General features: G+C 32.2%; 3 protein-coding genes across 8 annotated transcripts in view; 2 read left to right on the forward strand and 1 right to left on the reverse strand.

Moving 5' to 3' along the window:
• The window catches only part of LOC139491899 (intersectin-1-like), a 69,102-nt gene extending 68,284 nt beyond the window's left edge, over window positions 1-818 (reverse strand). For all 5 annotated transcript variants that reach the window (XM_071279817.1, XM_071279823.1, XM_071279814.1 and 2 more), the window contains exon 1: window positions 648-818. The gene's annotated coding sequence lies outside the window, so the exon portion shown is untranslated. The remainder of the gene's footprint in view (window positions 1-647) is intronic.
• The window catches only part of LOC139491907 (putative inhibitor of apoptosis), a 396,259-nt gene that overhangs the window by 215,428 nt on the left and 158,759 nt on the right, over window positions 1-22,072 (forward strand). The window lies entirely within an intron of this gene.
• LOC139491905 (quinone oxidoreductase-like protein 1) lies at window positions 796-21,275 on the forward strand. 2 transcript variants are annotated; one of them, XM_071279830.1, is made up of 12 exons: window positions 796-901; window positions 3,562-3,645; window positions 4,896-4,973; window positions 7,081-7,204; window positions 9,204-9,272; window positions 9,865-10,046; window positions 10,822-10,885; window positions 11,912-12,010; window positions 16,766-16,899; window positions 18,313-18,418; window positions 19,494-19,539; window positions 21,110-21,275. In XM_071279830.1, the coding sequence occupies exons 2-12, from the start codon at window positions 3,586-3,588 to the stop codon at window positions 21,204-21,206; spliced, it is 1,059 nt and encodes a 352-aa protein (XP_071135931.1). In that variant the 5' UTR covers window positions 796-901; window positions 3,562-3,585; the 3' UTR covers window positions 21,207-21,275. The 2 variants fall into 2 exon arrangements, with proteins under 2 accessions (XP_071135931.1, XP_071135932.1); XM_071279831.1 differs by lacking the exon at window positions 796-901 and adding an exon at window positions 1,497-2,661.

Raw genomic sequence — 22,072 nt, forward strand, 5'->3', positions numbered from 1 at the left:
GGGTACGCGTAGCCTTCGAACGGCAATTTTGCTATTCGTACCCGCATGCGGGTATGCGCAGACACTGCCTTTCTTTAAGGCAGTGTCTGCGTCTTATTGCATGCGGGGACAAGTAGTCAAATTGCTATTTGTAGGCCACGCATATAATCATATGTCATCAGATCCGGAAAAACACCTTTCTATAGTGTGAGCATACATGATTGTACACTGTATTTTCACTATTTTAACAATGAAATTCAATTGAAGGAAATGTACAGTTTATGAATTACAATACAATACAGTTGTCTATACAAACACTAAGTGCATATCTTTAAACATAGCTATGTCTTAAAACTTTTCAAGGTTTGTCTGTGTTGAGGTTTAAGCAGCCTTTTATGCCCCCAATCAGACACCACCTGTCATGCTTGCACTGAGTCTGAGGTGGCAAGATCATAAACCTTTTACTTCAGGCTAATAAAAGTAAGGTTACTCTTTCTTGGAGGTGTTGGAAGTTGAATAATATAAAGGTGTTCAAAATGTTTGAACAGCTGTTGTGATTTAAGTGCTGAATTTTATGTGTGATGGACTTGAAGCTTAAAAAATATCAAACACTGAAACAGTAAAAAAACGGCCCATGGAAGATAAGTTATTTGGAAGCAAGTGCTTACATTAAATTAAAAAGAATCATTTCAAAGTTTCGTCTCTACAAAACAGTCACATATGTTTTCCGTAAATTTAGTGGTTGCAATCACGAAAGTAAAGGGAAAACATTTAAAATCCTAATTTTATGTTCTGCAGTGTACACCCCAACAAAACCGGAAACGAAATGCATTGTGGTCAAGAGGCGTAAGAAGAACTTCCGGTTTCGTTTTATCAGTTGTCTGCTAAAAAATAGAATTAGAATGGGTTTATCACTCTGATGGTAATTCATAACACTTAACATTACCAAATATATTTAAAACATGGAGTATTCCAAAAATAACATTATCATTGACATTGTGGAGGTAAACTCCAGTAAACAAATAACACATCACTCATCAGGCTCAGCTACTGTTGACCAGTGATCATAAGAACTATCAAAATAGAATATTACAAGATACTGATTTATGATAGGAAGGTTCAAATAAAGACAAAACCAATAAGTTCTATATGTTGTTCAATCGATGTTAACAGTAACATGAGTGGTAAAGGGTTATATCAAATTATCATGTAACATTTTTGGCCTTTTTATTTCACGTTTTCTAGTCTGAGATTACTCTGACGTCCCACGGCCCCAGTTTGTCTGGCAAAACAGCTGTTGGACGTCAGTGTAATCTCGGACTAATGTTTTTCGTGTTTTGGGGTTATAATACATGTTTTCTTGTTTAATTAGAAGTGTGTGCTTCCTGTTTTTCCTGATTTTTTTTTTGTGTTTCATATGTCAGTACTCTTAATTTCTCATGCATGTCCCGGGCTACATTTCATTAAAAAGTAAACCAGGACTAACAATACACTTCAAAGTCAGCCCAGAGATTGTTTAAAATTATGTGTTCATAGGATATTAATAACTATTAAATCAGATGCAAGTAGCGTATTAATGACTACATGATCTCCAAGAATGACTAAGTAATAGCTTTTGTCTTTTTTCATTTAAAAAAATATTTATGATTGTATTTCTCGTGCTTCAATCGTTTTTCCCTATTTCTATTTTCTGGGAAACTTGCCATTTTTTATTTCACGTTTTTAAGCTCAGAGCAGGCCAGGGCCCACTCAAAGCCCCTTTTACCACCCTCAGTAATGTTTAACTGTTTCTCTCAGTTGAGTGCTAAAAAAGTAGCTCCTTGAATTTGACAAAATAAAGTAATAAAAAAAATACCTAGCTCAATCACTTAAGTTAATATATCAGTATCAATTAAAAAAGTATCAGAACTATCGAAGGGATATTTCTCTACTACTTTGTTGTCTCCTGGTTGTCATATTAATAGAATGGTCCATTGATTTTCCTGCCTTTATTTTAGGTATGAATATAGGCCCCATTTTCAATTAGAAAAACTATTTTTTCCCCAAATGAACACTGAAATCCTAATTTAATCAAGTTTCACAAATGATATCGGATATGTTCCTTACATCGTAACTACATTCCCCTTCCCTTTCATAAATGTGACCTACCGAATTAGACTATTTACTGGATTTGTTATCTCATAAGCAACACGACAGGTGCCACATGTAGAGCAGGATCTGCTTACCCTTCCAGAGCACCTGAGATCACCCCTAGGTTTTGGTGGGGTTCATGTTGTTTATTCTTTAGTTTTCTATGTTGTGTCATGTGTACTATCGTTTGTCTGTTTGTCCTTTTCATTTTTAGACATGGCGTTGTCAGTTTATTTTCGATTTATGAGTTTGACCATTCGTCCCTCTTTTATCATTCATATGAAAAAAAAACTGACAATATATATTAAAATGCACCAAGAAAAAAAATGATTTGGTCATATAATCATGATAATAGAAAATTGGAATTTTAATAAATAACCTCATTAAACTTTGATGAAAAATAGTTATTAATTTTTTCTCAATTCACATGTTATACGACACATTCTCCCCATTGCCTATAGCCCATGCCCCATTTGAAAAAAGGTCAGAATATCACTGCATTCCTAAGAGACAAGTCCAGCCGGGATGTTAGGTACCTGCAAGAAACAACAAGTTAGTAACCCAAAACAGGAATAGTTACGAAACTTTTAATTGCTTTAATGATATCAATTATGACTCTAAAACATTCTTGATATATATCATCTCTAACCACAGTGGGTTTTTGAATTGGGTGTCAAATGTAGCAGGAGAGCATTGATTCACATTCTCATTTGAAAATCACAATAATCTCCTTGGAGTCCTCCAGGACTCAAACCCAGGATCAACATTTTTGTTTGTCAAATTGAGCAGTAGTTCCTTAATTTAATCAATTTAATACAGCTATTTAAGTATCTTAAAAAATGCCAGTGCCAGTGAAGCAATATCCTGTCACCCTTTCATATTTTAAGAATAAACATGTTTATATCATGTATATCTTATATAGATATAGGAAGATGTGGTGTGAGTGCCAAAGAGACAACTCTCCATCCAAATAACAATTTTAAAAAAAGTAAACCATTATAGGTCAATGTACGGCCTTCAACACGGAGCCTTGGCTCACACCAAACAACAAGCTATAAAGGGCCCCAAAATTACTAGTGTAAAACCATTCAAAACGGGAAAACCAACGGTCTTATCTATATAAAATAAAAAAACGAGAAGCGAGAAACACATATAAATTACATAAACAAACGACAACTACTGTACATCAGGTTTATATTTAGTGTTTACTTTACAAGTGCAAAAATACCAAGAATCTTTTTCTGAAATCATATTTAAAGACTAAACTTATGACGGTATTTCTTTATTTGTCTGTCAGAATCATACAAACCTGAGATTACAAGAAATACTTGAGCAATTTGTATTCAAGAAGTAAACAGTTGCATTTGTTCTTTTACCTAGCAAAAATAAAACAAAGGAAATAATAAAGCGTTTTTATTTTTATCATGAAACTAACTATTAATTTGTTTGCAGTTTATTAAAAGTTACTGATACAGAATGAAAGGAATTTATATCTTGAGTCCATTGAATCAGCAAAAATTTATATTGGATCAGGAGGTAACAATTTTAGATTTGTCTCCCCTTTTTTTTAGTAAAATTTACTCTGGACCAGGAGGTTACAAGAGCGCAATTATTTGTTAACATTTTATACCCTGGACCAGGAGGTTTAACAAGAGCGCAATTATTTGTTAACATTTTACCGGCAAGTTTTTTACCCGAAGATGGTACTCAGAATAGAATCCTATACGACTCTGACGATACTGGATTGGAATTACATTTAATCTAAAGCTTATCCAATTAGCATGATTAGGTTTAAAAATTGCAGAAAATCATATTCACATCATACGAAGTATAGAAAATATCTTCCATTTCTGCAAGTCAGAGCCATTAAAAAATGCCTTTTTCATAGACGATCTTTTTCAAGTGCATTTTAAGTCAATTTGAACGGCATGACCCTATATATTTTTTTGGTTGTAATGCAACACTGGCATTTCTAGTAACAGGAACTGCTACCCCTTTTTCCCTAGTTTTTGTAGTCTTCGAGAAAAAAAATATGGAACACCAGTGGTAGTGTGGTACCCTATGGAAAATGCATTACGAATAATTGCGCTCTTGTAACCAGGCGGTTAGAATTTTAGATTTATCTCCCCTTTTGACAAAATTTACCCTGGATCATGGGGTAAAAATTTTATATTTATCTTCCCTTCTTGACAAAAATTATCCTGGATCATGAGGTATTAATTTGATAATAATCTCTCCTTAGTACAACTACCCTGGCCAGGCGGTAGGAATTTTATATTTATCTCCCCTTCTTTTTAGTAAAATTTACCCTGGACCAGGAGGTTAGAATTTTAGATTTGTCTTCCCCTTCTTCTTAGTAAAATTTACCCTGGACCAGGAGGTAAGAAATCCTGAGTAATTATGATTATTGAAGCACAGCAATGTGCACACATGTTTTTAACAATGTTTAATGATTGATTCATAAATGTATGTATGCTATTTTTAAAATTACTAGATTCTCCTATCATAGTATTTATAAAATTAAAACAGTATATGCACAGCACACATAAAAAGCAAAAAGCAGTGCTTTTATTGTGGTTCTTCAGCCTAAAGTCACAGTGAAACTTCAACAAGGAGGAAAACAACTCGATTGGAATTCTTTGCAAAATAATTCAGATAGACATTGTTAGATGTTATACTACCATATATATGGCCTACAAGTTTATGAATTATATAATTGTACTACATGAACTAACTTTTCTAATTTGCAATTTTCTTCTGTTAAGCTAATATATACTTTTTTCCAGATAGAGAAACCAACTCCAGATAAATATGAGATTGTGGTCCATATTAAGTCTTGTGCTCTAGTTTGTCCAAATTGTAAGGTAAATATAAGTAAAATATCAATAGTACATGTACTGGCATTTCCAAATATATGTGTACTTTTGTAGTAATTATTGGTAATTAGAAGAAGGGTACAACAAGTCAACATTGAAAAAACATGGATATATTGAGGGGAAAACTGAGAAATATTAAAATATTAAAAGATTGGCCATTTTGGTAAGTTTGCCAAATCAATCAATTTAAACTATTGATCTTCATTTTAGATATTCTGTATGGAAAGAAAAGTATTTTTTATGGCCCCACAACAAAGTTGTTGGTGCCATAAAGTTTTACCTTTGTCCGTAATTCTGTAATTCCGTCATTCCGTACTTCCGTCATTCTGTAATTCCGTCATTCCGCAACAAACCATTATACAGAGTTTTTTTCTAAATGCTTTAGATATTGGACTGATTTAGGTATGTGAGTTAACCAAGACGAGTTACAGATCAAGTTTAAGTTTCGTTCCGCTCCACTAATTTTTGCTGAAATAACAGGCTTTGGACTTTGATAAATTGTTGAAAATCACAGTTATAATGACTTTTTTTCTAAATGCTTTCAGATATTGGGCTGATTTTTTGTATGTGAGCTTATCATGATGAGTTACAGATCAAGTTTAAGTTTCAGTCCGCTCGGCTAATTTTTGCTGTAATTTCAGGCTTTGGACTATGATAAATTTTTGAAAATCACAGTTATAGAGACTTTTTATGCCCCACCTACGATAGTAGAGGGGCATTATGTTTTCTGGTCTGTGCGTCCGTTCGTTCGTTCGTCCGTCCGTCTGTTCGTTCGTTCGTTCGTTCGTCTGTTCGTTCGTCCGTCTGTCCCGCTTCAGGTTAAAGTTTTTGGTCAAGGTAGTTTTTGATGAAGTTGAAGTCCAATCAACTTGAAACTTAGTACACATGTTCCTTATGATATGATCTTTCTAATTTTAAAGCCAAATTAAACTTTTGACCCCAATTTCACGGTCCACTGAACATAGAAAATGAAAGTGCATGTTTCAGGTTAAAGTTTTTGGTCAAGGTAGTTTTTGATGAAGTTGAAGTCCAATCAACTTGAAACTTAGTACAAATGTTCCCTATGATATTATCTTTCTAATTTTAATGCCTAATTATATTTTTTATCCAATTTCACGGTCCATTGAACATGGAAAATGATAGTGGGAGTGGGGCATCCGTGTACTTTGGACACATTCTTGTTTTCTAAATGCTTTCAGATTATATTGGGCTGATTTTTGGTATGTGAGCTAACCATGATGAGTTACTGATCAAGTTTGATTTTCATTCCACTCTGCTAATTTTAGCCAAAATTATGGGCTTACAACTTTGAAAATTGTTGAAAATCACAGTTATAAAGACTTTTTTTTCTATATGCTTCCAGATTTTGAGCTGATTCTTGATATGTGAGACTACCATCATGTTTGTGTCCACATGTATTATTGAAATTGCAGATAGTAGAGGGGCATTATGTTTTTATGCCCCACCTACGATAGTAGAGGGGCATTATGTTTTCTGGTCTGTGCATCCGTTCGTCCGTTCGTTCGTCCGTCTGTCCTGCTTCAGGTTAAAGTTTTTGGTCAAGGTAGTTTTTGATGAAGTTGAAGTCCAATCAACTTGAAACTTAGTACACATGTTCCTTATGATATGATCTTTCTAATTTTAAAGCCAAATTAAACTTTTGACCCCAATTTCACAGTCCACTGAACATAGAAAATGAAAGTGCATGTTTCAGGTTAAAGTTTTTGGTCAAGGTAGTTTTTGATGAAGTTGAAGTCCAATCAACTTGAAACTTAGTACACATGTTCCCTATGATATTATCTTTCTAATTTTAATGCCTAATTATATTTTTTATCCAATTTCACGGTCCATTGAACATGGAAAATGATAGTGGGAGTGGGGCATCCATGTACTTTGGACACATTCTTGTTTATAAACTTTTTGAGACATGGCTATTCATGTTGCTTTGACACATCTAGTTTTATACTTTAAGACCAAGATTATCATAATCATATTGTTATATAAAACAATTTATATCTAACAATCAACAGCACTTTAGTCTTAGATATTTCTTCAGCAGCCAAAACAATCAGAAACTGTTATTTTTTTTCCCAAGGCATTAAATGAACTGTATAAAAAGAACCCCAGAGAAAAGTATATAGTTGGTCATGACATTGCTGGAGTGGTAGTAGACCTAGGAGAAGGTGTATCTAATGTTCATGTAGGAGACTCGGTCGTTGGTGAGTATATTTTTAATTCCATGTGACACATACTTTTATCTGTGACATGACCCTACTGCTAAGTCAGGTCTGGTAACTGAACAACAACATCTGTAATTCTGTAGTGTCCGACCAGAAGACCTCTGCCACAGTTCTAGACCTAGTATTGTTCTTTTTATGCCCCACCTACGATAGTAGAGGGGCATTATGTTTTCTGGTCTGTGCGTCCGTTCGTTCGTTCGTTCGTCCGTCCGTCTGTTCGTTCGTTCGTTCGTTCGTTCGTCTGTTCGTTCGTCCGTCTGTCCCGCTTCAGGTTAAAGTTTTTGGTCAAGGTAGTTTTTGATGAAGTTGAAGTCCAATCAACTTGAAACTTAGTACACATGTTCCTTATGATATGATCTTTCTAATTTTAAAGCCAAATTAAACTTTTGACCCCAATTTCACGGTCCACTGAACATAGAAAATGAAAGTGCATGTTTCAGGTTAAAGTTTTTGGTCAAGGTAGTTTTTGATGAAGTTGAAGTCCAATCAACTTGAAACTTAGTACAAATGTTCCCTATGATATTATCTTTCTAATTTTAATGCCTAATTATATTTTTTATCCAATTTCACGGTCCATTGAACATGGAAAATGATAGTGGGAGTGGGGCATCCGTGTACTTTGGACACATTCTTGTTAAATGATTTATTGTGTTTGAAATTACTACCTTCACAAAGAAAATGATCAGATTTTTGCATCAAATCAAAATTACAATTATATACTTAAAAATATGTTTGCTGTATGATAAGTTTATTATATCCACTATTACTTACTTTTACTATAACCATCTCACACTTGAGTAATGGAGATTATATCAAGATAACTAATGAATATATATATTACTTTGTTACCTCAGTTCAGTTCATATCAACATGTATTTAAGATACGATAGACAAAACAAAATAGTTTTCTTTTCTTCATGACCATCTGGATTTTTTGGGATGTATATATATAGTAAATGTATTCACAAAACCTTTAAATAGACTGATTAAGAAGGGATATAGTTACGATACTGTTGTCAGGTCATTAAAGATTGCATATTTTGGCCTTAATATTGATTCACTTATAGGGTCTTTGCATCGGAACTAAACACATTTATTTAAAAACCAGTTGTTGGCATGACACAGGTTATGTTCTTCTGATATATGTTATGATGGTATGATACTAAACCCCTCACGGGAAGGATTGTGCCTGATATTCATATGATGAAGATATAATCTTTCAATCAGTTTAATTGAAGTCTGGAGCTGGCTATTTATGTATTATTGTCATTTTGTTTATTTTCTTTGGTTACATCTTCTGACATCAGACTTGGATTTCTCTTGAACTGAATTTTAATGTACGTATTGTTATGAGTTTACTTTTCTTCATTGGCTAGATGTACCGTATAGGGGGAGGGTTGAGATCTCATAAACATGTTTAACCGCGCTGCATTTTTGCACCTGTCCCAAGTCAGGAGCCTCTGGCCTTTGTTAGTCTTGTATTATTTTTAATTTTAGTTTCTTGTGTACAATTTGGAGTTAAGTATGGCGTTCATTATCACTGAACTAGTATATATATTTGTTATGGGGCCAGCTGAAGCCGCCTTCGGGTGCGGGAATTTCTTGCTGCATTGAAGACCTGTTGGTGACCTTCTGCTGTTGTCTGCTTTATGGTCGGGTTGTTGTCTCTTTGACACATTCCCCATTTCCATTCTCAATTTTACAGTAGAAGTGTTTTCTATTAAAGATGGTATGGATCAATTTCAAAACTATACAAAAAAAAAAAATTGCTAGCTAATTAAAGGCAAAACATATTAATATTTATTGATTGAATCAAACCTACGAAAAAAAAATTGTCAGCTACTTTCTGCAGAACATGGTACATATTCGTTCTCATTATTTACAATGATAATGATTTTGGACTTTCATTACTTGATACTACATCAGTATATTTATTTCTTACTGTTTATATATTTATTTACGGTATACATACTTACAGGAATTATACCTGTAGACAGTTACTATCCAGGATGTGGAGAATTTTGTTGTGTGTCAGAATATGATGTTGGTAGGTGGAATTTGACTGACAACATATATAAACACTATTTGTAAGAGTTTCAGAGATAGGAAGAAAAGCAGAGTTCTGTTTTAAGTTTTTGTTATGTTTCTCAGCAATATAACAAATAACAAAAGAAAAAACTGGTAATGTTTTAAAAGCTTTTTAATCTACATAGTAGTACTTGATTTTTTTAAAACTAAATTTATTTATGTGGTAGCCATAAAAATGGAAATTTTGTCAGACATTTATTCCCTGAAAAATTAATCAATTTTATCATTTCTTGTTATATTTTTTGTAAATTTGATATAAAAATTTTAAATTTTAACATTTCAAGAGAATGTGACCTGGCATCTGAAAATACTTTTTTAATTACTGTTAATTCAGAAATTATTGCGTGCATTTATTATTGTGATTTTGTTAGTTTAGACTTAAATGCGATTTTAATTTTTATGATTTGAGAAAAATCTTGTTTAATTCATATAAAAGATTTTAAAATGGGAGTTTAAATTATTGCGTTTGCAACTCTGTCACGTTTTTTGCAATAATAAAACTTTGCATTAATTTCTGAATTTACAGTATTGTTTTGTTTTCCGTATTTCAGTAAAGAAACCTGAGAGATTGAGTTTTGAAGATGCAGCAGCTGGGATTGGTGACTGTGTGAAGGCATACACAGCTTTGTTTTATCAAGCAAGAGTCTGTTCAGGAGATACAGTCCTAGTTATAGATGGAGCAACCCCATTTGGACATGTCGTCATTCAGCTAGCTACACAATGGGGAGCCAAGGTTAATATAAAACAAGTCACAATATAATTTTTTCTTACAGCAGAATGCATCGAGTTTGTAGGTAATACCTTTGGTGAGCTTGCTTGCTAGCTGAATCGTGAAGTCATTATTAAGTTTTGTAAACTACCCTCCTATAAGAGTTGACTAGTCTGACAGATATCCAATCTATTTATGTTTCTGTAGGACAAACCATTTCCAATGGAGGATAGTATACCTACCCTAACAATGACTTCACAGTTCAGCTAACAAGCAAGCTAACCAAAGATTGTACCTTTATCTACACACTGTATGCATACTGCTGTAAGAATTTATTATTTACTGTTAACGAGTGGGGATTTTTTCAGTGAATGCTAATTGATTCATTCATTCATTCTCTAACATTAACTAGATATTATGTATATTGAATGAACTTGTTTTTATGTGATTCACACAAAACTAACAAAGATAAATTTTGAATTAAATCACATCATGTGAAATTTAATTGCTAAAAAATACCTTAGTTTTTATTTTATTTTATTTTATCAATTTTGAAGTAAATCACATCATGTAAAATTTAATTGCTAAAAATACCTAAGTTTTATTTTATTTTATTTTTTCAAAGGTCATTTGCTTGTTTTCTTTTTCAAGCTTGATAATTTTCTAGAGCATGATTTAATAACAGATAGAACCACACAAATTCTCTTTTTTTAATTGTATCTCGACCATCCTGTATGTTTTTAATGATATAATATTGATTTGTGTGCTTCATTTAATTCATTTTCTTGTTACCCTTTAGGTTATAACTACAGCTAGTAGTCAGGATGAACAAATGTTTCTAGAGAAAGTTAACCCACCAGTAGGTAAGTCAAATTACTGTAGTCATTATATCTTATGTTTTTCAAAATAGATTTACATTAAGTAAGGTACATACATATAAGAAGATGTGGTATGAGTACCAATGAGACAGCTCACCATATAAGTCATAATTTGTAAAAGGTAAACCATTATAGGTCAAAGTATGGCCTTCAACATAAAGTCTTGGCTCACACAGAACAACAAGCTATAAAGGGCCCCAAAATTACTAGTGTTAAAACCATTTAAACAGGAAAAACAATGGTCTAATCTATAAAAAAAAAAAACAATGCATGTATATATTCCTTTTATTTTTTGACAACCATGAACACATAGTTTTACTTTATAACTGAAAAAAGATATTTCTTTTCATGATTGTTAATCTAAAAATTTTTTAAAACTATTACAATTGGGTTTTAAAGCCAAAGTTAACAAACTTGTAAAATACCGGTAAGTGAAATGATAGATAGATGTTAAGTTTTTGTTGGTTTTATTTTGTAGCATTTGATAGCATTCATTTTGTCAATAAAACTTGTCATCATAATTGTGAGATAGTTTATCTTTTAGATATTCATTGTAACCTGTGTTATTTGACACACTGGGGGACTAGAAAAAAAATGATAGATTAAGTAGGATGTGGGAATACTCAGGTTTTTTCTGCAAAGTTAGGTTGGACCATGAAAATGTGTCGGTTAAAGCAGGATGTTGGAATACTCAGGGGTCAGATTAGACAGTTTACACTGTAGTTTTAATACTATCTTCCTTTTGTTTCCTTTACTTCCATCACGGTTTTTGTCTTCCAACTTGAACTATGCCATTGTCAAATATCTTATGTCGGCAATTATGTGGAATGACCAAAATTCAATAGCAGTACATTTCTAAAGATTTTGATAAAATAAAGCTTTTTCTTATAAAAGAATGCCTATATTTTTCTCATGTTTTATAGTAAAACTTAGCCAATCAAGTATATAATACATATTCATCTTTTTTGCTTAATTTTAACAATCATATGACTTCAAGAACGTTTTTTACAGCTCAGATTATTGATATAGAGAAGAGAAGTAATATTTTGGTGAGCAGTGTGATGGAAGAGACTGGAGGTGTTGGTGTGGATGTAGTTATAGATAATGGAGGTAAGGGGAAAATAAACATTTTTATTCTTTCAACTTTTTTTGGTGTTTTAAGAGATGTTGTAAATAAATGAATAAGATTGCATTAAACACTTTATTATTATTATTATGAATTAATATCAAACACAGATGAGTTGCCTTGATGGAACATGATATTTTCTAAACATATGCATGTGTAAACAATTAACATCTTGATCCTCTATAAATTTGCTCAAGTTTTCAACATTTCATCATCACTGTGTATCATCGCCACCGGAAATTGGGTACTAACGAAGCTGAGAGAAATAGAAAAAAAAGTAAACAAGTTAGGAATTCATTCAATTTAAAGCATTTCCACTCATTGGATGAGGGTGCCGCTTAAGAAATGATTTTCTGATATACAATTCTTTAAATTATTAGGCAGATAAGTACAAAATTGATACAAGATTTTGTGTAATACTCCAAAACTTGCCACTTAGTACCGGAAAATTTCGAGGTCGATCGTCCTCTGTCGCCCCATTCTCAAGATATTGAACTGTTTTTCATTATTTTTCCAGACACGTTTTTAGATTATTATAGTGTGGCATCATATTTACTGAAATGTGTTGTCAAAAAGATGTATTTTAAAGAATATAGACCATGAAAAATAAAGTCTAGTGTACGGCAACTTGCTCGTGTTGACAAATTTACTGTATGGCAACTTGTTTTTAACTGTATGGCAACTTGCTAATTTAAATAGTTATTTACTGTCCTTTCAAAGAAAATAAAGTATTAAGTTCAAATATCTAAGGGGTGGGGGTCCCTTTTAAATTAAACTGTTTTTGTCTTTTTCAAGGTTTTAATTTGTTTAAAACTGTTATTTGACTGATAAATTTAAAAACCCTTAACTGTTCGACCCACTGTCTGTAATCTGTTTTGTTAAAATTTGCAATGTTGTTAACTGTTTATTTGAAATTGAGATTCCAGTTATCTGTTACTTATTAATACTTAAGTGTTCACTGTTTTTGACATTATTTTCTCTGTTAACTGATCTTAACTGTAATTTACAAGAATCACATGCAAATTTGCTGTCCATTCCTTTTTTTACGTTGCTTCCGCAAAGTAAAAAATCTTTGAGTATAGTAAATCCTTGATAAAATTGAGAATGGAAATGAGGAAAATGTCGAAGAAACAGAAACCCGACCAAATAGAAGAAACTACCCAACGCAACGAGAAGATTATTCACTAGGATAGGGTGTCAATTCACAGATAGGAAAAAACTTAGAATTGACACTCATAATGTTTAAACACCCTCTTTCCCTTCCTTCCTAATAAATAAGGCTTACTATTTGAGTTATGCATGTGTATATTTATGGAAAGAGAATTGTCCATAGATTTGATTTCCAATAGTAATAATTGTGAAATATAATCTTTTTTGTGTAACCATGGCAACAATCAGCATTTATTTGATACCAAATATTGCAAGATAGGGGGTTGAACATGTCACAAAGATCTCAAAAATTTGGTCCAAAGGAAAATGTCAATCAATAAGAGTGAAACCTTTCCTGAAACCATAGACACATATCTATCCTATCAAAAGATCCAAAAAAAAATATATGCATTTCTGCGTTTTTTTTTCTTCCATAAAATTGAATTGAAAAGATCGAGCGTCAAATCTTTGTCGAAAAACAATACAAAATTTTTAAATCTATGGCGGCACGGATAGGAACGTATGGACGTTCAAACTGTAAAATGGCTTCTAAAACATGTTAAAAACAATCTAAATGTTCATATAAACCCACTAGGAAGGCTAAATTATTATTCAACTATCTAAAAATCAATTCAATTGTACAAAAACTTTCATATTTAGAAAATTCACCATGGCTATAATGCGAAACTAAACTTGTAACTGTGTATTGATATACCCGAAGCTGTCTTCTAAGTGATCAATCATTTAACTACAAAAAGGGGGTAGAAGTTCAATGTTTGTTTCTTGAAACATATAGAATGAAATTCAAAACAGTGTGGCTGTGGCCATTGATTGACACATTAAATTCATCCATTGACTGGGACAATTTACGTGAACGTTTGTCTGTAACGTCCACTGTTCACGACGTACCTACGATAGAAATCAGAAATAACCTTTATGTTTTGATTTATATAATTGATATAAATCAAAACATCGTGTTATTTCTGATTAATTTTTCGAATTACTTTATTAAGGTGTTGGGAACCTTTGGTGGCCCCATAGTTTAAGTGTCTTTAAAAAGTACAAACGTTCACCTAAATTGTTCCAGTCAATGGATGAATTTAATGTGTCAATCAATGGCCACAGCCACACTGTTTTGAATTTCATTCTAAATGAACCAAAATTTAAAAAATGAAATAAATACAAGACTATATAAAAATGTAGCAAAGGTTACAGACTCAAGTTGGGTCATGCAGGTGCAACAAATGCGGCAGTGTTAAACATGTTTAGAGATATCTCGTACCCCTCTTTATACGTCTAACCAATGTAGTTATATCTGCCTTCTATTTGTTATGTATCAAAATTTTTAATGTTAAAAGGAAAGGCCACTTCTTATCCAGCTAAAACCCTGGTCAGTCCTATGATGAAAATAATTCAGAAGTATGTGGAATGTTTGATAAGTTATATTGACCCTAAGTACCTTTACATTTTGCAATTCGTAAAATAACTGAACAGTGTGGCCTGGTAGAAGAGGCCGAAAAATGATGACTTAGTTCTCAAATTGATGTCAAATTTGCTAGTCTAAGACTTCAGAAATGTAAAGATGGACCAAGGCTTTTTTATATCAGCTCAGAGTTCTTAATTGGGACTTGGAGATGAAAGAGCGCTTCAACTTGTGACACCTTACATGTTACTTTCTGATGTATACACTGGTTTTGATGATTTAAAATAAAAATGAGTAAACCTTCGTAATTCCTTTTAATAAAATCATGTAAGCAATGAGTCGTATGAATACCCTGACTGAGATGTAACCATAATTTAAAAGAGCTACCGCCATAAAAAAAATAATGTTCACGCCCTATAGTATTCACTCATTCTAACTGTTTGTTACACTTTCCTACGCCATGACGATAACCCAAGTTTACTACGACTAATTGACATAAAACATTTACTCAACAATATACATAACCAGAAGAAGCCTCCCTTTTGCTGTTTGAAGCATTTTCGATTATTCATGACATAGTCCTTTTTCTTGGAGTCGATCACTCCGTCTGCTTTTCCATCCGTTCAATTGTCTGTCCATGTGTCAATAAAAAAAATATGGTACTTGCCACAGGCACTTGTCTCAGAAAAAAAATTTCCTATATACCTTAATATAGGAATTTTTTTTCTGAGACAAGTGCCTGTGGTACTTGCGTGTGATGGATAGTTATCTTATTTGCTATCATACCACATCTCCACTGTTTTTATCTTAAAAAAAAGCTAGCACCAACAAAAGAGGAATGGATGGTTTATTTTATTGAACCTAAACAATTCAACCTAACAACAAATAAGACAACAGTCGTTAGTAGTATAACGATATATAAATGTATTTAGGATAATATGGTTGAAAAAAATCTTTTTGTACAAAATCGAAAAGCGGTACGCAACGAGGCCTTCTGAACTGAATTAACGGCATATATTTAATAATATTTGATAAGTAAGACATTTTGTATATTTGTAAGCCTGTAAAGCTTTGATATCAACAAAATATCGTCACTTGATATTATTTAAACAGTGATTAGTTTCCTCTTAAAATAATATATTGCAAGACGCCGTACAGACAAAATTTGTTATTTTGCAATTCGCCGTACAACGTTCTGCAATTCGCCGTACAACAAACAAACAATGCTTTTGTCCATATTCTTTAAAAAAACATGTTTTTGACAACAAATTTCAGTAAATATGATGCCACACTATAATAATCTAAAAACGTGTCTGGAAAAATAATGAAAAACAGTTCAATATCTTGAGAATGGGGCGACAGAGGACGATCGACCTTGAAATTTTCCGGTACTAAGTGGCAAGTTTTGGAGTATTACACACAATCTTGTATTAATTTTGTACCTATCTGCCTAATAATTTAAAGAATTATATATCAGAAAATCATTTCTTAAGCGGCACCCTCATCCAATGAGTGGAAATGCTATAAATTGAATGAATTCCTAACTTGTTTACTTTTTTTTCTATTTCTCTTCGCTTCGTTAGTACCCAATTTCCGGTGGCGATGATAAACAGTGATCATTTTAATACAAAACAAAATACATTTTAAACTATTGGAACAAAAAAATACAGACCAGTTTAAAATAATTGAAAATATTTGAAAAAAAACATACAATTAAAACAAAAATACATATAAGTTACATCTGAAAGTGTTATGTATGATTAGAGGACTCTTCCAGACGAGGTATCAGAAATACTTTTAAAAACTGCATTTGTAATGGTCCAGGAAATAGGTTCCAAATTATAGTTAAAATCGAGAAAGGAAATGGTGAATGTGTCAAAGTGACAACAACCCGACCATAGAGCAGAGTTATCTAGTTACTTCTTAAACAAGTTTCTTTGTCCTTGACAAATGCATTATATGTTTTTCTGATACTTGGTACATATTTAAAGTTTAACTTATGCTGTCACTATATTTTTAAGATTCTCAGCTTGCATACACATTGGTAATTGGTCTGACATTAGCAATTTTAGGGGTTATAAGATTTCTACTATGAATTGCCAGAAAAGGAAAATATCCAAATTGAAATTGCAGTTATATTAATATTATATCTATTTACATTTTTAAGTGAGAATGTTTACTCAAGATGAGGATAAACGAGAAATTGAGGAGAAAAGAAAATATCCTGTCCTTCATAAGCATGATGTCATATCCTGTTTGGGGATGTCTGGGAAATGGATCACAAGCCAAAGTGACTTGCAGGTATATACTGCCAAAATTTTACCACAATATTTTAAAGAATAAACCTTGAAAACGGTAGCTTATAGTTTCTCTCTTGTTCTAGAATGGTTTTTATGCCCCACCTACGATAGCAGAGGGGCATTATGTTTTCTGGTGTGTGCCTCCGTTCGTTTGTCCGTTCCTTCGTCCCGCTTCAGGTTAAAGTTTTTGGTCGAGCTAGTTTTTGATGAAGTTGAAGTCCAATCAATTTGAAAATTAGTACACATGCTCCCTATGATATGATCTTTCTAATTTGAATGTCTTATTTAAGTATTGACCCAAATTTCATGGTCCACTGAACAAAGAAAAAGATAGTGTGAAGCTCAGGTTAAAGTTTTTGGTCAAGGTAGTTTTTGATGAAGTTGAAGTCCAATCATCTTGAAACTTAGTACACATGTTCCCTATTATATGATCTTTCTAATTTTAATGTCAAATTAAAGTATTGACCCTAATTTCATGGTCCACTAAACATGTAAAAAGAAAGTGTGAAGCTCAGGTTAAAGTTTTTGGTCAAGGTAGTTTTTGATGAAGTTGAAGGCCAATCAATTTGAAACTTAGTACACATGTTAACTATGATATGATCTTTCTAATTTTAATGCCAAATTAAAGTATTGACCCCAATTTCACAGTCCAGTGAACATGTAAAATAATAGTGCGAGTGGGGCATCCATGTACTATGGACACATTCTTGTTTGTAGAATCCTATGAAGACTTTTCTGAAATATTATATTAAGTAATACATGCCATTTTGCATTACGATTGAAACAGTACTACTACCCGGTATGTTAGGCTACTGTTTTATTTCAATAATGTTATGAAGAGTTTATATGAACTTATTTTAAATTTATAAATACTACATGGCATGCAGAGCTAATGGATGTTTTATTCAAAGCAATCAAAGTGTGATAAAAAAAAAACTGTTTGTAATAGACAAAAGTAGCATCTGCTATCATTTTTAGTTGCAATTGAATTCATATTTAATCCATTCATATTTAATCCTTGTCGAAAATGAATTCAAAATAGCACACCTGTCCTTAAATAAGTGGACCTTTTGTATTTTGTTAGACTAAGCTATACATGTCTCATCATCTTCTTTGTTTGATCTTTAACGTTTATTATGAATAGAAAAATAATAAAGATAACAACACCCATCAATTACCGCATATTTTATTATGAATGTGTGTATATTTCTCTATTTCTCTAGATGCTATATATATATAAAATACCATGTCATAGCATAGGCATCTGTATACAAGGTATGAAGCAGCCAGGTCTTTCTTTTAATATAAACAAATGACCTTTTTTTTTAAGGAAAATATTTTTATAAACTTTTTCTTTTTTTTAAATCTAATATAAAAAATTATTGTTAAATATTTACTATCTGTATTTTTGCAGCTTGACCCACCAGATAGCCAGCAGCTATTTCTACGAGGTGCTAGTGTTAACTTTCTATTTGAAAATGTGTGGACTTTGTCATATGCCCAGCATGGAAGATACCAGCGTATCCTTTACATAGATATTTATGTGTAACATGTCCTCTTTGTTGATTAATCCAATCATGTGGCTCTTCAACTATTGATGTCATACAAAGTATCCCTTTTCCATTTTGGCCTCAGATATTTTATTTTGTGACCTCAAAATTTTACTGGAACCTCCATGATGTCCGGTGATGGCGTTTTAAAGAAGAGAGTTTACTCTTTAGTCCAGGTTTAATTGCTATCTTTTACATAATGGTTCAGTTTTCAGAACCTTTATTAAATTTGAAGTCATAATTCTATATATACCACAGACGTTTGCTTATTTATAATGATTCACTGATGCCATTAAGAAACAGATGTGAGTAGAAAACATTCTTATTTCACTTTTTCATAGAAGTCATCTCATCAACTCTGGTATATATATTGTCTTTTGAAAATAAGAGTAAAAAGGGTGGCTCATATAAATGGCTGAAAGTGGCCAAGAATGCAAGATTGTGTTAGTTAAAGCAAGAACGCATAATTAAAATATTTAAAGTTAAAAGTACTTGATTTTATTGAAAATATCTGTAACACATAAATAAAAACGGTTCCATGTGGGTTGTAATTCATCCATATTATTATTATGGGGACGAAGTCCCCTGTTAAAGAAGAAAATTCAATTAAAAAAAAAAAAACGGGAAAATTTCCCGAATTTTTCATTGTACTAATGAACTCAAAATCATTCAATTTTCTTTTTGTCGGGTTTTTGAATTTCCCGGATCGGCGCAGAAATCTACTTCCGTTTCTGGTCTTGTTTACATGAGACTTTGAATAAAATGTATATTTATCAGTCTAAGAAAGGAATTAATACTAATTCATTTATAAAAAAAATTGTTATTAAAAAAACATTACCTGATGACAGCGTTTCTTTGTTTACATTGCATATGACGTCATAACTTAAATAATGTCACCACTAAAATCCCTAAAAACAGAACCAAAATCAGAAACGTTACGGTATTTCCGTTTCTCTTTTTAACATTGTTGATTTAAAAAAAATCATAGACTTCGTCCCCATTCACAGGTAATTCTTGCCTCATATTATTCCTTAATGATTTATAGATATCCTTCATGATGCCATTAACAAACTGGAGAGAGGAATAGTCAAGTAAGGTTTAGTTGAGTTCTGTTGTCTTTGTGCTTGTTCTTAAACTATAAATGCAAATGTTGTTTAATGGTTTGATAATTTTTTCACTTTATTACAGAGCTTATGAAACAAAAATGCTCTTGTCTTATACTTAAAAATGTTCAAAAAGTAGATAACTATAAACACCCTCTATTTGCTAAATAAAACTCTCTTTGAGATATTATTGTGTCTTTTGTAAATAATATACTCCAAAAATGCCAAAGTTAACTTTTTCCCAAAAGAGCAAATATGAATAAAAATCAAAACCCTTATCACAAACAGCTAGCAAAGTGAAAACTTCCTAGCATTCAAACTGTAGGAGGAGTTATCCTGAATTACTATATACCCATAATGGGACAGAAGGACTTTCAGACGTAAAACAATGCAACTCTCATAAAAAAAATTCAGAAAAATTAAAACATTTCAAATAGAGATGCCTTAACAGTATGTCTCTTGATACATGTACCTACATGTGTAAATAAGATAATTAGTCAAAAACAAATTACCGTTACAATGGTCAGTCTTTAGTGTAATGCTGATTCAAATTAACAGGTTTGATTAATAAGTATAAATTTTCTTGCCTAAAGGTAGTGGTTCTCTCTTGGCAAATAAAAAAACTACTTCTTCAATATTAAAATAGTGTGGAATTTGGCAATAAACAGAAACTAGCATTCAAACCATGGTCTAATATAGCACACCAGAAATTAATCAATCATTATTAGCACAAGTATTCAAACATAGGTCAAATACTCAGACAATACCAGAAACTCAATTCATAATACTTAGAGGAAGTGAAGCCAAGAGACAATATGCATGTAGTAGTTCTGACCTTATATCAGGTACTTTTGATGGTTTTTATGCTCCTGCTAGGGGTATTACTATTAGTTTTTGCATTCTGTGCTTCGTTCCTCTGTCCACCCCTCTGTCTAAACCACCTAAGGTAAATTTTTTGGTCAAGCTAGTTTTTTGATAAAGTTGAAGTCCAATCAACTTGAAACCAAGGATGCATTTCTTTCTAACACAAACATGGAAATGGCTAAGTGCGCACATGTTTTGATCATTTGTTTCTAACTATCTATTGCAAAGTTTACATACACTTTGACAAACTATGCACTCGCTACAAATGCGTCTACAGTTTGCCTTTCATCTTTTGTTAGAACAAACACTACATTTGTTTCTAACTTCACCCTGATTAAACAATGTATTTGTTTTGACGTTTGTAAAAAGTCGGTTTACCAACAACATCTGCATGCATCATTGAAAGTTCAAACAGGGTCAGTAACATTGATTAAACAATGTATTTGTTTCTACTTTTGTAGCATTTAGAAAACAAAAACAAACGCCACACAACGTTTACAAAATTTTGGTTAGAAAGAAATGTGCTCTAAGAACACACATTTTGCCAATGATAAGATCTTTCTAATTGTACTGCCAAATTAGAGTTTTGACCTTAATTTCAAGGTCCACTGAACATAGAACATGATATTGTGAGTGGGACATCCCTGTACTATGGACACATTCTTATTATACATGTATTTGTATTTTATTTCAGAACAAAGATTGCTAAAACTGTGAGTTTAGAGGAGGCTGTGAATATATTACCTGAGTTAGAGAACACTAGAATAGGAAAAACTGTGGTGAACATGTAGGGAACATGTTGCTGAACATCCAGTGCTATACTCGTTTTTGTGCAATATCAATAAAATATTACTTTATTTCGTTAGAATTTCAATTCAGCTGATATCAATTTAACTTTATGAACCTTTGATTTAGACTTAAGACAAAAATTATGTATATGATACTGTAAATTCAGAGATTATGGCACACATTAATAATTGTGATATTGTCATTTTTCACTTAAATGCGATTTTGATTTTTGTGATATTGAGAAAAATCTTGTATTATTCATAAAAAAAAATTCAAAATGCAAATTTGAATTTTTGGGATTATATCCCTGTCACATTTTTTGTAATAATTTCTGAATTTACAGTATATGCAAGCTTCTTGCCTCTGGTTGGAAGTTATGTAAAATAGTAAAATTTTTACATAATGTGGATTAATTGTTATTCCTGGGAAACTAATTTTCTTTGATTTCATGGGTATAGCTTAACCACTAATTTCTGTGTTCGAAGACTTTGGCAAAACCACAAAATTCAATATCCATGACATGATTTTTTCCTTAATCCATGAAAATTGATACCAACAAAAATGAATGAATCCACAGTAGACTGTATATAGAGATTCAGACTTTAGGAGGACTTAATTAGCAAAAATGTGTGGACCATCAGAACTGTTTTACTTTAAACGTCTGGACCTTGAGAAGTGTTTTTGTTTTACACAAAATGTCTGGACCTTGAAAGTGCTTTCCTAAAAATGTGAAGCCTCGGTCACACCTTACTGGATAGCTCGAACCGTTGCATGTCCGTTTAGCGAACGTCGACGTCCGTTCTGTTCGATGGAAAATTTTGAGCATGTTCAAAACTTTGAACGGACGTCCAACTGATAAAATGTCCAT

Source organism: Mytilus edulis, chromosome 10 (genome assembly GCF_963676685.1).
Source record: "Mytilus edulis chromosome 10, xbMytEdul2.2, whole genome shotgun sequence".
Classification (NCBI taxonomy): Eukaryota; Metazoa; Mollusca; class Bivalvia; order Mytilida; family Mytilidae; genus Mytilus; species Mytilus edulis.